Below are 17523 nucleotides of genomic sequence, written 5' to 3' on the forward strand. Positions count from 1 at the left end.
AAAAATAAAAAAGAATATACAAATTCTCTTTTTTTAATTTATAGAATTTTTTTTTTAATTTTGCGAAGTAAAAATTTTACTTTTAATAAAACTTAGAGCATCATCTAAATTGTATACCAAATTAATAAAAAAGTGTATTTTTTCCATACGAATTCAATGGTAATTTTCAAGGCGTTGGCGGCACGGGTAAATACTAAATAAAACCATAAAAATTAATATTAAATAAATATATATTGAATAAAATAGAACCATAAATACCAAATAAAAAAAATAAATAAATCTTAAATAAAAACTAAAAACAAATTTCAATTAAAAAATAAATAACCATTAAATAAAAAAACACAAATAGATATTAAATAAAAATAAAAATAAATATTAAATAAAAAATAAATAAATATTGAAAATAAAATAAAAATTAATATTAAATCAAAAAAATATATTTATTTATTAAAAAAAAAACATTAAATTAAAAAAAAATTAAAAATAAAAATTAAGTAAAAAAATAAATATTAAAAATATATTAAGAAAATAAAAGTAGAAATAATTTAAAAAAATTTTAATAAAAATTAAGTAAAAAATAAATAAATATTAAACATTAAACAAAAAAATAAATAACTATTGAATTAAAAATAAAAATATATATTGAAAAAAAATATAAAAAATATAAAAAATAAGAATAAATATTAAATAAATAAAAACAAATAAATAATAAGATAAATAATACAGAATAAATAAATATTAAAAAACCAAAAATATAAAGGTTGTCAAAAAAGTCTTGCGGCATTTTTATTGAATTTTCAATTGTTCATAAAATTGGTTATAATAATGCGATTTAAGTCAAATATGCGCCGTTTTGTTCGATGACGAGTTCCCAACGAGATGCCAACTTCATAATGCCCCTCTTATAGAAGCTCGCTTCCCTATTGTCAAACAACTCGGAGAGCTAATTTTCACAGGACTCTCTCGAGGACAACTTTCGACTACCAAGCTCGTTCGCCATGGACAGAAATAGGTGGTAATCACTTGGTGCGAGATCCGGACTATACGGTGGATGCAAAAGAACCTCCCATCCGAGCTCCCGGAGCTTCTGGCACGTCACCAAAGATGTGTGTGGCCTGGCGTTGTCCTGATGGAAGTCAATTCGGCCTCTGTTGATCAAAGATGGCCTCTTCTGCATGAGTGCTGCATTCAAGCGGTCCAGTTGTTGGCAGTACAGGTCCGAATTGAGCGTTTGGCCATAGGGGAGCAGCTCATAGTGGATGATTCCCTGCCAATCCCACCAAACACACAGAAGAACCTTCCTGGCCGTCAATCCAGGCTTGGCCACCGTCTGGGCAGCTTCACCGCTTTTCGACCACGACCGTTTGCGCTTCACGTTGTCGTAAGTGACCCACTTTTCATCGCCAGTCACCATCCGCTTCAAAAACGGGTCGATTTTGTTGACTCATGCCCAGCTCTTGGCCGACGCTACGGCTGCTACTATGCCGGTCTCTTTCGATCAATTCAGCGATTTTATCGCAATTTTCGACGGCAGGCCTTCCGGACCGTGGCGCATCTTCGATCACCTCTGGACCAGAACGAAAACGTTGAAACCATCGTTGTGCGGTGGAAATGGAAACTGTATCGGGTCCATAAACTGCACAAATTTTATTGGCAGCATGAGATGCATTTTTGCGTTTATCGTAGTAGTACTGTAAAATATGCCGTATTTTCTCTTTATTTTGCTCCATGTTTGCGACGCTATAACTCACGAACGACTAAAAGCAAACAACAATTAATCAAACACGTGTTAGCACGTGAAAACAGCTTTCCAAAAAGCTCTAGCGTGAACCGATGCGACGAATACAACTAGAACTACGCGCTTGCAAAGACAAGCTTGCGGAAATACCGCAAGACTTTTTTGACAACCTTTATTAAATAAAAAAAAAAAAAAATATTAAGTACAAAAATAGATATATATTAAAACAAAAAATTAAATAAAAAACTAAAAATAAATATTAAATAAAAAAAATATTGAAATATAAAATAAATATATATTTGAAAAAAATTTTTAATTTTTAATAACAATAAACCATTAATAAATTTTAAATAACAAAAAATAATTAAATATTAAATACAAAAATAAAAATAAATATTAAATACAAAACTAAAAATAAATATTAAATGAAATAAAATTTAAGTTGAATAAAAAAAAATAAATATTCAGTAAAATCTATATAACAAAAATAAATATTAAAGCTAAAACAGCGAATATCACAGGAATGCTAAGCAGACTAATGGCAAACATCGGTGGACCAACTAAAGTAAATGAAGGATGATCATGGCCACCACAAACGTAAGCTTTTGTACGGCAGCAAAATATGAGGAGATGGACTAAACTGAGGGATTGTTTTAAAGGCCACACCACTCGGCGCATTAACCGATGACCGATATAAGCGTGAAGAAAGTTTCACCCACAAAAAAAAAACAGAAACCAAATAAATGAAACGTTTCAGAATAAAATCAAAAAAAAAATTTTTGTTGGAATTTAAAAAACCATGTAAAAGAGAAGGGACGTAATTCGAGTAACGTGCAAATGGAGGGGCTGGTGTATATACATATATTTTTCTAAATTAAAAGTAAAAAACAAAAGAAAGTCAAAACTGGTTAAAATATCGCTTCTCAGCTGATCACGGGTGGTTGTGAAAACGTAATAGGACGCATTGGAATGCTTCTTTTATTTAAATTTTTTTTATATTTTACGTTTAAAAAATTAAATTTGTAGAAATATTCTTAAAAATTAATTTAATCCAGAAACAAATTGATTGTAAGTCAAGTTGTAAGATCTAATATAAATTACAACTCAATGTGATAGCACAAATATGCAATATAAAAATAAATATTCCAACATACCCGATCCAATACGCCTACATTCAGATAAAAGCATATGAGAAATGCATTCCAGCCGATCCAAATGAAGCTCCATATTAAATACTGAAAGAGAAAAGAAAAGCAAATTAAACTCCCAATCTTAGGAGTATATATATATATAGGTAGTATATAAATATGATATTTATATTGATGGTAGCACCAGTAACTGGTCATACATACACTCCTCCATCTGTTATACTTTAACACCAATTTTAGCTTACACTGCTGTGCTACTTTTTGCTGCAACCTCATTTCAAGTGCGTCTGATTGCCCAAAAAACAGAGTATATAGCAAAAACAACAAAATGGAATAATAATAAAATCAAACAGCTTGTGCCACTTCTTATCAGCTAAGCACTCCATAAACTGCTCTGTAGTAAATCGTTACTTGCCATCGACACCATGGCGTATGCGCAATCCCTAAGGGCAGGGGGAAAACTTATCAACACAAACATAAGCGATAAGCTTAATTGTTTTTTTATTTATTTGGTGTTTGGCAAAACTCATAACAATCGTTTCTTTGGCATCATATTCTAATTTATATTTATTTACATATACACTGAGGGGGAAAAATTGATAAGATAACCCAAAATAACAGAAATATTAGAATTGGGGAAAAGTGAAGGGTTAAAGGTGTGGATCAGAAGAAGGGAGTAGACGCCCTGTGAAGTTAGCGTTTGTCGTAATTAGTGGCAGATGTTTTCGTATTTATGAATCATGCACATATTTGTTTGTGTCAGCCTAGCAGATGTGCGCTGATATGAGGCAGCATGTGAACGACGGTGCCATATCAGTAATCGAATTCCTGTTTGACTTGTAGCAAGAAACAAAATTTACATAAATGTAAAATTTGTGCCGAAAATTAAAACAAAACCATAAAATTTTATGCAACTTTGCATGGCTATACATTTTTGCAAAATATGAGGGTTTACCAATAACATCTGTTAGGTGTTAAACAGGAGAGATGATTAACGATTTTTTATGTCCGGAATTGGATGGTATTGATTTAGACAACGTTCATTTTCAACAAGACGACGCGACATGCCACACAAGCAACGAAACCATTGATCTTTTACAGGAAAAGTTTCCGGACCGTGTTATTTCTCGAAGAGGTGATCACAATTGGCCACCGAGATCTTGTGATTGAACACCTTGTGACTTTTTTCTTTGGGGCCACGTGAAAGAGAAGGTCTACGCCAACAGCCCAGAATCGATTCAAGACCTCAGAGATGGAATTCGTGACGCAGTCGAAGACATAGGACAGCCAGTTTACAATTCGGTTATGGTCACGGTGGTCATTTACCTGATGTTAATATCCACTAGTAGAGCAAAAGCTACACAAATATTTCAAAATATTCATGGAATACCAAATATTGCAATTGTGAATGTACAGTTAATTATTTTCAAGTCAATCAGTCACGATTTGTACGAGCTATGAGCTTGACTTGGAAAATGTAGAGCGGATTCCATGTCAAGTGAGCCAAGTATTTGGGACATTGTTGCTGCTTTTCTGGAAATAGGTTTATTTATAGACCGGGGTATAATATGAGCTAAAGAAAGAAATTTGAAAAAATATTAATTTGAGATGCAGTTAAAGTTGAAAGGTTTGGTAAAGGATTTTTAAAGTGAAATACTTTCAGTTTTGAACAAAAAAATGCATTATTTTGTATTGTTTTTTTTTTTGTAATTTTCCTGTTTTTGTAATTTTTCTGTTCTTTTGTTTCCATTAATAGTTGAGACTATGATCTGAGGGGTTTGTGTTCATCAAAAATAGCCAAAAAAGTTTTCTTCCCATTTAACAACAAAATTTTTTTTTTCAATGTTTCCCAAAATAACAAAAAAGTTTTTTTACCTCAAAATTTTTAACAAAAAAAATTTATTTTCCAAAAAATGTTTTGTTTTAAAAAACACACTTTCCCTAACAAAATTAAAACAAAAACAAATTTATGTTTTAATAGGAACCGAAGCTTCTTCGCTTAAAGAAATTCTATACCAAAATTTTCAACGTTGAATAAATCTTAAAATCCTTAAATTTTTTTTTAACTATTAAACATTTAAAAAATGTTTGTTTTAATATTTTAGGATAAAATATACTTTGCGAAAAATCTTTTTAGAAAAAAATGCATTATTTTGTTTATAATTGTTGGAAAAAAATTTTGTTTTTGCCATTTTTCTATTCGTAGATTTTTGTTTTTGCCAAATTTTTCATTAATAGCTGAAACTATCCTCTGATAGGGTTGTGCTTTTCAAAAATAACCAAAAAGTTTTCTTCCCAAAAATTTTTAACAACAGAATAATACCAACAGAATAATAACAACAAAAATAACAAAAAAGTGTTAAAGTTTTCCCAAAAAAAATAAAAAAAAATTTTTTTTGGAAAAAAATTTTTGTTTTTGTCATTATTCTGTTTCACTCTTTTATTAATAGTTGAGACCATGCTCTGAGAGGGTCGTCTTTTTCAAAAATAACCAAAAAAGTTTCCATCACAAAAATGTTCAACAACAAAAATATTTTGTTTTAAAAAATATACTTTATTTAACGAAATGTAAATGTTAAAAAGAACCGAAGTTATTTCGCTTAAATAAATTCTACATCAAAATAATACTTTACGAATAAGTATAAAGTAAATTTTTAAACAACAAAAAATTGTTTCCAATGTTTTTCAAAAATAACAAAAACGTTTTTACCTCCAAAATTTATAACAAAAAAAATTAGTTTATTTTCCTAACAAAAATTGTTTTTAAAAACACATTAGCACCTAACCAAATTAAAACAAAAAAAAAAATTGTATTTTAACAAGAATCGAAGTAAAAATTCTATACCAAAAACAAAAATTTTACTTTTTTATTATAAAATATAAATACTTTGTGAAAAACATTTTTAGAAAAAGAATGTATTATTTTGTTTATGACTGTTGGGTTTTTTTTTTTTGTTGCCATTTTTCTGTTCGTAGATTTTTGTTTTTCCCAACTTTTTTACTAATAGTTGAGACTATGCTCAAAGGCTTTGTGTTTTTTTCAAAAACAACGAAAAAAAGTTTTCTTCCCAAAAATTTTTAGCAAAATACTTTTTTCAATGTTTTCCAAAAAATAACAAAAAAAGTTTTTATCCGAAAAATTTTAAACAAAAAACAATTATTATTTTTTCCAAAAAATTAATTACAAATTAAAAGTTTTTCCAAAAAAGTAATTAAACTTTTTTTTTGGAAAAACAATTAAATAACATTTTTTGAGAAAAAAAATTATTTTTTCAAATTCGAAATTTTTTTCAAACATTAATATTTTCCAAATCAATTAATTTTTTGCCAAAAAATATTTTTTTTAAAAACATTTTAATCTATCAAAATTAAAAAACAAATGTATGTATGTTAAAGAGAATCGATCAATCACTTCAAAACATTCTATATCAAATTTGTCAACATTAAGTAAATCTTAAAATTATTCAATCTTTCTCAGTTAACTTCTTATTTAACTGAATCCTACAAATAATTCAATTTTCAAAAAAAAAAAAAAATTACGACATTAACCAAAGTACTTGAAGCGCTTGACGTGGAATCGCTCATAGTTTCAAGAAAAACGCGTTTAAAGTTCTCGGTGAGGCAGGCATCGGATTGAGATCTGTAGATTCAAAACTCAGAATAAATATTTATGTAAACATTTTTGACACCCTCATCCTTTGAGTATTTTTTTATGAGGAGCTTTTTCATGGCAGAAATACACTCGGAGGCTTGCCATTGCCTGCCGAGGGGCGACCGCTATTAGAAAAATGTTTTTATTAATTTGGAGCTACATCAATACGCACACAGAACAGAAGTGTACGCGCCAATTATTTATTTATTTTTTTTGTTTATCCTATTGTATATCATTATCCTTTGTATATCATTTATAAGATATTAGGGCAAATCTATTCTTCCTATTTCTGCTTTATCGTAATCTCTGCAAAGCTGTTCACAAGCGAAGGTTTCTCTTCCGAATCAATCAGAATGTGGCAACTTCAAGTTTAAGTTGCTAAATGAACAGTGAAATAGTTAAATAAAAATTATATTTTCTACATGTATATTTATTACTCTTTATACAAAAAAATCAGTGCCATTTTTCCCTTGGAATCATACAATTCATTATTTTCTAAGACTTCTGCCAAAATAGTTCACAAATTAATAAAGCTTTTCGTGAGCTTAACTGATTTGAAAGCACTTCCGAAATATTATTATTTTGATTCCGCTGATAAAATTTTTATGTATGTATATATACCCTTTAAGCTTTGATTCAACTATCATTTGACGTGAATTTTTGGAAAATATATTTTCAAAAACTAACTTCATTCATACAAAATCGATTTTTGTGCTAAAAGTCCGCAAATAATTATAATATAATAAACTATTCCGGTGGAAAAACTGCAATTTTTCTTTGAGAGGCACTCTAATGTAAACTTACATCCTTTGTTGGATATTTGTCCAATAATCTACTACTATATTTGGTGGCGGCCGCCGTAGCCGAATGGGTTGGTGCGTGATTACCATTCGGAATTCACGAGAGGTCGTTGGTTCGAATCTCGGTGAAAGCAAAATTAATAAAAAACATTTTTCTAATAGCGGTCGCCCCTCGGCAGGCAATGGCAAACCTCCGAGTGTATTTCTGCCATGAAAAAGCTCTTCATGAAAATATCAGCCGTTCGGAGTCGGCTTGAAACTGTAGGTCCCTCCATTTGTGGAACAACATCAATACGCACACCACAAATACGAGGAGAAGCTCGGCCAAACACCTAACAGAAGTGTACGCGCCAATTATTTATTTTATTAATTTTTTTTTATTTTTGGTGTTGTGTTTGTTGGCGTTGGCATACAAATGGAGGGGCCTACAATTTTACACTGCCTCCACCGAACAACTGATGAGTTTGGAAAAGGATTTTCTAGGCGTAAATACGCAAGGAGTATTGTTAATTTCTATCGAATGCCAGGCGCCTCAGAGAAAACTTTTTCTGTTTGATGTTCAATATTCACAATGACCATCGAGCCGGCACTAACTAAATAGCAGTGGCGTATTTGACTGAGGCGGCCGCCGTATTTACTGTGTAGGGCCGTAGGGATGGCGCTTAGGAAACTTAGAAAAATTATAAATTCTTCAGAATTACCCAGCAAAGGCTTTAACTTGTATAACTATATTGCAGAAATATTTAGTCCGGGCCCGACTCAGCTCTTTGCCAACTTTTTTCGAAACTGTCACCCCTCTGCGATATTTACCTGAGTACTACAAATTAACGGACTTATTTAATAAGAGCGAACTCTAAGCACAAAATACCTTAGATTAGAAGACTAACTTCAAATTTGAATATCTGTAACAGCAGCTCACATCTGCTGCACTTTACATCAATTTTGATCTGGCACAAAATTAATCATCCAATTTTAGTTTTGAATAAATTATTTAATAAATAAAACAAAAATTGTTTCAGTTATCTTATTTCGATCTTTACGCGCTCCTTACTTCGCTGTTTGTATACTGCAACTGTAGAGTTTACAAGTGTCAAATTTGATTGGCGTACGATGACAAAAATTATAAATAATTAAAAAATTAAAAAGCGAAAGGGAAGCGAAAAATTATAAATAATTAAAAAATTAAAAAGCGAAAGGGTGATTAATTTTGCGCCACCTTGCAAAAGGCCTTAATTCTAGACAGCATTACTAGCTGTCTTGGAGTACATAAAGCAATTCAGCATCGTTATTATCAAATATGAAAATATCCTTATATTGCGTGGCTATGCGCAGCGAATTATCAGTCTCGACACCAACGCCTATGCTGATAAAAAACAGGCATACTAATCAAATGCCGTCCCCATAGATGTATGCCTGCATACGCCGGTCTGTTTATGTATATTTTCTCCTACATCATCCATCGAAAGCCTTGGCTAATCCAAGCTGCCCCAGCAAAGCTTATCGAAACTTTGAGTTCACGCTTTGAGTTCATAAAAACACTTTTTCATATTATTTACAAAGTGATTATTTGTTATCGGGGTGCTTTAGTAATTCATTTTATACCTAAATGCAGTATGTGCGTATATGTGTATGTATGTATGTAGATAGCAGCAAACATGAACATCGATAAACACGTGCAATATGTTGCTTTGTCCAACGCTCACATTATCAGACTTCTTCCCTCGTGCATTTTGTTTGGTTCTTATGCTTTCAAGAGGATACAGCAGCAGCCGCTTGCAAATGCTTGTTTACCTACATACAGTACACCCTGTAGTCAAATGAACTATTTACTTATATAAAAAACCTCACAACTAGAAAGGGTCGAAAGCCCAACTAGGTTAGTTTAGGTTAGGTTAAATGGGTGCCCTTGCTTGGGGCCCACTTGGACAAATATTCAAAAATTTCGTCCGTTGTGATACCATACACGGGAAAGGAGAAGGGAGGGACCTTGGGATTAGAGAATAAGGGCCATGCACCACGCCGATGGTGGTTAATTTACGTTCGTTACTGATGAACTTCACCACATGTGTGATATTTTAACCCACTATGCCCGCAGGTGTAGCGAAAAAGTGAGAGCCCAGATGTCTAAATCTTTGACAGACGAGAGCAGGGCAGCTGAGAAGAAGGTGTTGGATGATTTCACGTCGTCCTCCAAGCAACTTCTGCAGAATGCATTTGAGGCAATCCCAGGTCTCACCGCATGGACACCTAACGCACAATGTCCGGTAAGGCCTTAGAAGTTCCCTCGAGCACCCCCGATTTACCTGTGGTCAGAGGGATCTCGCGACTTCGCACGTTTGCGCACTATCCCAGTGCTCGCTGAGTTGATGCGAGACCCACGTTTTCAGGAGCAGATCACAGGTTCTCAAGGGAACCCCAATTCTCTCATTCTGCGACGAAACCGTCTCCAAAGTTCCCTGTCTAGCCAGCTCCTCAGACCAGTTCTTTCCCTCTATGTCGCTGTGACCGGGAACCCAAATGAACCTAATAACGAAGTATTCGGATGCAATCGAGCGAGAAGCCAGACATTCCTCAACCAATCTCGAACGCACAAAGAATGAGCCCAAGGCCGAAATTGCCGCGTAGTGGTCGGGGTAAATACTGGACATTAGATATGATTTCAACAGTTGAAGTTGGGGTGGCGTAATAGAAGCTTTAATGATAAAATGCAAGATCCCGAATAATCTATTAAAGATAATTCGCAGCTATCTAAACAATCACATGTTCATATACGAAACTCGCGAAGAATGCAAGACTTAAAAAATAACAGCAGGTGCGGCCCAACGATCAATACTCAGACATGAACTTTAGATTGTAAGCTACGATGAAATCCTTCGAAAAGAGATGTCTGAGGATGTGCATCTAGTTGGAAATGCAGACGACATTGCAGCTGTAACAATCACTCGAAACACTGATGAAACGAAAAGGAAGTTAAATCAGATGATGATCCTAGTACAGACATGGCTAGAGGACCATGGATTAAAACTGGCCTCAGAGCTAATCTTCTAACCAACAGACGTATCCCATTAGAAGTAGACATACAAGTACTCGATGCCACTTTATCGACAAAAAGAGTGGTCCAATACCAGGAATGCAACTAGACTCAAAATTAACTTACTGCGCGCACATAAATCATGCTGCCACAAGAGTTGCCAAGTAAGCGGCATGGCAAATCTTGGAGGTCCAATGGTCCAACTTATTGCAAGCCAAACCTTTTAATGGACAAGACGAACTCGATTCCTTTATACGGATGCGAAATATTGGCAGATTCGCTAAGTGTGAAACTGCGGCGAAAAACTTTACAATCTGTGCAACGCACCTGCGCTCTCAGAGTGGTTACTTCTTACAGAAGAGCATTAGAAACAACGGTTTTAGTTATCAGTGGAACCATCTGTATAGATCTTCTGGCACAAGAGCGCAAACGGAGTTGGGAGGCAAAAATCTCAGAAATTCAAGACCATGCTTCTCCACCATAAGAATTCAAACGCTCACACCTTAGCAAGCAAGATGGAACTCTGAACAGTACGGTAGATAGACAGCGAGACTAATACCCGATTTAAAAAAGTGGGTAGAAAGAAAGCTCGGTGAAGTTGACTATCACACAGTTCTTGTCCGGACATAGATCCTCCCCTAAGCATTTGTGGCGAATGGGAAAGGTGACCCTATCAAATTGCATTTAAGAAGATGCTGAATACGCTGATGCGGAGTACACCTTCTTCAAATTCAAGATATGGAGCACAGAGAAAAGAGCTCTGCAACGAGCTATTGGTGTATGCACACCCGAAGAAATAGTCAAGGAAGTGATGATAGGCGAAGAAAAATGGAAACCCGTCGCAAATTTAGTTGAGGATATTATACGAAAAAAGAGGTGTGAAATGGAAACTTATGCGGAAGAGCATTAAGCATATGTTTTTAAAAGCAGGCGTCTCTGGATGTAAAGTGAGTAAGTGAATGAGTCCTTCTTAGGAAGCCGTCTTGTACCTCTACCACAAAGCATTGCGGAAGCAGCCCAGGAGTTGAGAAAAAAATCCAATAGAAGAGGAGGTATGCTTTTAGTGGAATCACCACAGACGTAGTTACTATGTTATGCGAAGGCATTTTTAACGCAACTTCAAAAACTAGTTTAGAACGAACGCCTCAAGATAGAGTATCATGCCGCCAAACTCAACCTTCATTTTAATCCTATCTGTAGAAGCTGTCAAGCGGAAGGGGTGAAGGAAAGTCTTTTCCACTACTTATGTGAATGTCCATGGCTAGCTAGGGCACGACTACGCTCTTTCGGTAAGCCTTTGTTACAGCAAATAAATGAGATCTCCGGCATCGAGATAAATTATTTTCTGCTATACTTCGATCTCACAAAATGGGTCTGATTTAAAAAAAAAAAAGAAAAAAAACACGAGACATCATCACACGAGAACAGTGGTAGTAAAACGGCGCTGGTCGCTAATTACGACTATTTCAGTGGAAATATTCAGCCACTTTAATAACAACCACAACAACGTCCCAAATGAATGTGAACTAAATGATTAAGGTCAAATCAAGTAGGCATGAATAAATTGTTTTAGAATGAGTACAAATCTGGTCGTTTTCGAACTAGTCCGATTTCAGAAGGCCAATTCTATTATACCTAGTGTTAAACTAGTATTTTTTCTGTGCTTCACTGCTGGGGCATACATAAGTAAATGTATTGCATTCGTTTCATATGTATTTTATCAGCAAGGCATATGAACGTATGTTTGTAAGTAAATGTGTGTTAATGTTTGCTTTGCTTGGAGCGCTGTACATACATCCATGCATATGTCTGGATTTGTACATAGTTCGAGACCCATAAACACTTCGCAATCATTTGTTTTTATTGCCAGTTAGTTTGTTATCGCCATTCGATGACGGAAGTTATTCCAAGTTTGCCAATGTTATCTTTGTGACTTCACTTCGCTATATTTGCCTATTACATATCTACTTTTATGCACGGCTTTGATATTTCTGTTTGATAACACAGGACAGATAGTGTTATAAATCGAAAAAAACCAAATCCAAAAAAAGTCCACTGACTCAAATAAGAGAGAAAATGTGAAATACAAAACTTTCAAAATTACCATTAAAAATATTTATTACTAGAGTGCAACAAAAGATCGAGATTTACTACAAGAAACCCAATCAAAGAAATCCGCCATCTCATCGCACTCTTCGATAGCATTCACAATGGGGGAATATGGATCCGAGTAAAAGGGTGAACTCTCTGGCTGCGGCAGGCACCTTGACGAGGTGGAGAGACTTAATCGAATTTCAAAACGTATCCAAGCACTGGGAGGAGTTGTCGTGCAGACGATAACTCCCCCTGATGTCTGGTACCCTGGCTTGAGAACGATAACCAAGAGCTGTCACCTGCTAATCCAGTGTGTTATGAGTCACCCTGCCCATTGGATGATTTGCAGCCAAGATGTAAAAGCGGCTGCATTATAACGGCGCCTCCTCAACACCGGGCCGAATTGAGGAGTAACTGTGGTCTTACCGCGGCGCAGCGGACCGATTGAGAACCCCATAAAATTTGAAGATTGCCGAGCTTGCCTTGTCGAGCAGGCGATCGTACGAACAGGATGAACAACAAAGAAAAAAAAAAAACGATAGCAACAAAAAACAAAACAAAAATGATAGTAAAAACCCAGGCGAACAACTCTTCACGGGGCTCTCAGAGGTGGAAGAGTCGCTCAAAGACACACCCGTGAAGATGATGAACCATCCACCAAGATAAGACCCATAGATGATACACGGCTGTCTGTTAGTTGGCTAAATATCAGTCCAGAGTATTGTTTACAAGTGCGCGGCAGCATTTTGCAGAGTGTAAACGCGAAAAAAGAAAATCAGTAATGGATTTCAAACTTAAAAATGGGATTGCATTATATTTGGCTGGAAAATCACAACCAGCGATTCTACGTGAGCTCGAGCACCTTAAAGTAAATAAAGTTTTTATTTGTCGCACCCTTACTCATTACAATGATACTGGTAGTATCGCGAAACGTCATGGAGGTGGTCATCAAAAGACTGCAACGACACGAGAAATGGTTCAAAAACTGAAGAAGCGACTTGAGCGAAATCACCGACGAAGTGCCAATCAAATGGCGAAAGAACTGAAAATATCTGACCGTAGCGTCCCCCGCATACTGAAATATGATCTCAAAGTCAAGCCTTACAAGATCCAAACGGCGCTTGATCTCACCTCAAAGCAGCAACAAGTCAGACTTGAAAGAGCGAAGGAGTTGCTTCGCTTGGCCGAAAGCGGTCATTTTCCGTATTTCGAACAATGTGTTTTCTGACGAGAACATTTTTTAAAATGAGCAATTCGTAAACTTCCAAAGGATAGCGACCGACCGGTCATACGAGAATTTGAGTCATCGATTGGCCACCAGGAGGCAGCACCCGCTACAGGTAATGGTTTGGGCCGCTGTAACCGCAGATGGGCGGTCTCCGATCGTTTTCATCGAGCCTGGCGTCAAGGGAAGTGCGAAAGATTATAGGAAAAGTATTTTGGAGGTTACTTTGAAGCCGTGGGCAGACAAACATTTCGTTGGCAGACCATGGACGTTTCAAAAAGACTCGGCACCATCTCACAAAGCTCGAGTGAACCAAGAATAGCTAAAAAACAACGTTCCGAACTTCATAACGTCCACACAATGGCTCTCAAATTCACCAGACGCGAATCCGATAGATTATACTCTTTAGGCCATTTTGGAGAGCAAAGTCCGAACTAAATGAGTGTCGAAACGCTGAAAAAAAACATTGTCCGCGATGGGGCCGAAATACCTGCAGGCCACATTCGGGCAGATTGCGATTCGTTTCTGCACCGTCTCAAGGCCATAATCAAGGCAAAAGGTGAATATACCGAGAAAAAGTAAATTGACTCTTAATTTTGTATTATTTTCACACATTTTTTACTTTGAATTGAATAAAAGTAATTTTCTAAATAAAATTTCTGGCCTCACACACACGCCTAAATTTCATATAAAATATACGACAAGATATTTGAAGATGATACGAGATATTCTACGCTATAGAACTTAAAAAAAAGGTAGTCAAATCAAGATTTTGTTTTCCTAGTTCACTCCTCTCGGGAGACATGTCTTGCCCTATATAAGACTTGTCGTGCGTTGGTTTCGTTAATCTTAATTTGATTTCTGACAAGGTAGGTGATTAGTCTGACGCTAAATCAAGAATTAGTCGATCAGAAATGTATTACCATTACAAAAGTATGCCTTTTATACCTAGAATTGTCTACTGCGTAACACTCATAAATTCGTCAATCAATATATTCAGAATTTGCTCATGGTACCACTCGCACTGAAACGATTAGTGTAATAATACAAAAATTTTATTTCTAGCAATTCACTTTCATATTTCAGAGCTCAATTAGCTTATTATAGATTTCTCATTATTATTACCATTTCTTGGATTTTTCACCCTAATCGCATGCCATAAATGCATTCGATATTTAGTAAAAAACTCAGTTATAATAACATCTGCATAAATTCCTAATATTATTAGACTGTGTACCTAAGCGTTCTTTCCTCCTAATATAAAAAAATCATTATATACATTGTTTTTGTTGTAATTGGTATTTCCTGATGTAAATATTATCGATTATGGCAAAGCAAAATATTGGAAAAAAAAACAAAGCACGCGTTGGAGTTCAAAATAAAATAATAGAAGTAAAAATATGACGTGAAGTGATTGCCTAGGGTGGAGGGGGAGAGTGCGTGAGCAATGCGTATAGGCGAGTTTGCGGCAGGAAAGTACGCGCAATGCGGCAAATTGCGATATTTCATATACAACTTTGAGCTAAATAATAAATCGATTTCTTACCCCAGCAATGTGAGAATATTTTGGGTGTAGGAATAAATGAAAGCCACAACTACACCACTGACGAAATGCGTGATGACTTAAACTGCTTCAAATGTACCTGGATATGTCAAATGTACAGGGTGGTTAATTTTTTTTTTTTTTTTTTTTTTGAATTTTTAAAAATTTAATTAAATGAATTGAAATTTATTGGGATATTTCAAGGCTTTGTTTGAAAGAAAACGACGATCGAGAATAGTTCGCACAAATCGATTGTTCTTTTTTGGGGATATATTATACGATACCAGGTGCAGCTTAAAGTACGTTCACATATTTTTTAGTATTTAGCAATAAATCCACAAAAATTAATCTACCCGTTCACATGTGGCAGATCAGCAACAAAATTGACAATTAGCTGTCATGACTGTTCTGAAAGGTTTCTCTTCATAGAAAAATTCATTTTATGGAATGTTTTATTGTTTTTTGGTTTGTGTAATTCTTATTTACGATATAAAGAAAAAAAGGAGGAGGAATATTCACTTTAACTGGACAATTTGCGGCTAGTAATAGACAGATGGAGAAAATCCGTAAATGACATCTACTGAAGTGGCTGAAAGTGCGAAAAGTCGATGCATTCGCAAGCGAAATTCGATATTATATTTTATAATAAGCCAGAACAGGCCAAGGCGACTAAGGACATACGCTTTTTCTGTAATATGAATGCCTCATTAAGATTAGTATTGTCACTTGCGAAGCGAATGAAAATATAGGTGAATTTAGTAGTCTCGTATTGTGAGGTGCGAATCGCCAGCAAATTCGCCACAAAATGGCGAACGAGTGTCGAAAATGAATTTTCTGTACTGTCATTGGCAAAAAACCTACATTTGCTTCGCCATTTGGCTACTGTGTATTCTGTTCGCATTAAAAAAAATATTGGGTTGGCAACTAAGTAATTGCGTATTTCACTCATAGATGGCTTCAGTTGAACGTTTAGGTTTGCAGACGTAGTACAAATGTAAAACACATTTTGTTATTTGATAGTTGGCGATTCAGTTGTCAATCAGTAAAAAAAGTTTTTGATCGGTTGCGTAGTTTTCGTTCGGCGTTAGTTGAAAAATGGAAAATCAAAAGGAACATTTTCGTTATATTTTGTTTTTTTTTTATTTCCGCAAAGGGAGAACCGCATCGCAACCTAATAAAAAGTTGTGTGCTGTTTATGGTGCCGAAGCGTTAAAAGAATGGCAGTGTCAAAATTGGTTTGCCAAATTTCGTTCTGGTGATTTTTCACCGAAAAATTAAAAACGCTCTGGTCGTCCAATGGAAGTTGATGATGCCCTAAGCAATACTCGATTCGGAACGTCACAGTACAACACGTGAGACTGCAGAGAAGCTTTATGTATCATATACATACGTTGAAAATCACTTAAAACACCTTGGCTATGTTCAAAAACTCGATTCATGGTTTCCTCACGAACCGAAAGAAACGCATTCAACGCAACGCATTAACAGCTGCAATTTGCTAACTGGCGATGAAAAATGTTGTTTACAATAATATCAATCGGAAAAGATCGTGCAGCAGGCCAGGTGAGCCAACTCAAACAACATCAAAAGCTGATATTCATCAAAAGAAGGTTTTGTTATCAGTTTAGTGGAATTACAAAGGAATTGTCTACTTTAAACTCTTCCCACCCAACCGAACGATCAATTCTGATGTCAACATTGAACAACTCACGAAATTAAACAATGCAGTTGAAGAAAGGCGGTCCGAATTGACAAATCGATAAAGGATTGTATGTTATCATTACAATGCAAGGCCACACACATCTTTGGCCACTCGGCAAAAATTATTGGAGCTTGGTTGGGATGTTTTTGCCACATCTACCATATAGTCCTGACCTTGCATCATCTGATTACTTTTTGTTTCGATCTTTACAAAACTCCTTGAATGGTAAAAATTTCAATAATGATGATGATGTCAAATCGTACCTGATTCAGTTTTTGCTAATAAAACCAGAAGTTTTATGACCTTGGGATTATGATGCTGTCTGAAAGATGGCAAAGGTCATTGATCAAAATGAATAAAGTTATTTAGCTCCATGAAAAAATTGTCTTTGATTTTCTAAAAAAGTCCGCAATTACTTATTTGCCAACACAATAGAAAGAACCTAAGAACCTAGAAAAACGTACGAGCTAAAAAATGCAGAAACTAAAATTATTGGAAATAAAAGAACAAAGGAAAAAAAATTTAGCAAAAAAGATGCCAGAAAGAAGGGATGTAAATGAAGCAAAAGAAGGTGGACCTCAAATACAAAA

The 17523-nt window shown here is 35.0% G+C and overlaps 1 protein-coding gene across 2 annotated transcripts in view; it reads right to left on the minus strand.

Annotated features, from left to right (window-relative positions):
- Nucleotides 1-17523, minus strand: part of LOC128868611 (sodium/potassium-transporting ATPase subunit beta-1-interacting protein) — a 58310-nt gene that overhangs the window by 39202 nt on the left and 1585 nt on the right. For both annotated transcript variants that reach the window (XM_054110901.1, XM_054110900.1), the window contains exon 2: nucleotides 2893-2973. In XM_054110901.1, coding sequence (XP_053966876.1) covers nucleotides 2893-2973 — 81 coding nt within the window. The remainder of the gene's footprint in view (nucleotides 1-2892; nucleotides 2974-17523) is intronic.

The sequence above is a fragment of the Anastrepha ludens genome, chromosome 6, assembly GCF_028408465.1.
Source record: "Anastrepha ludens isolate Willacy chromosome 6, idAnaLude1.1, whole genome shotgun sequence".
Lineage (NCBI taxonomy): Eukaryota > Metazoa > Arthropoda > Insecta > Diptera > Tephritidae > Anastrepha > Anastrepha ludens.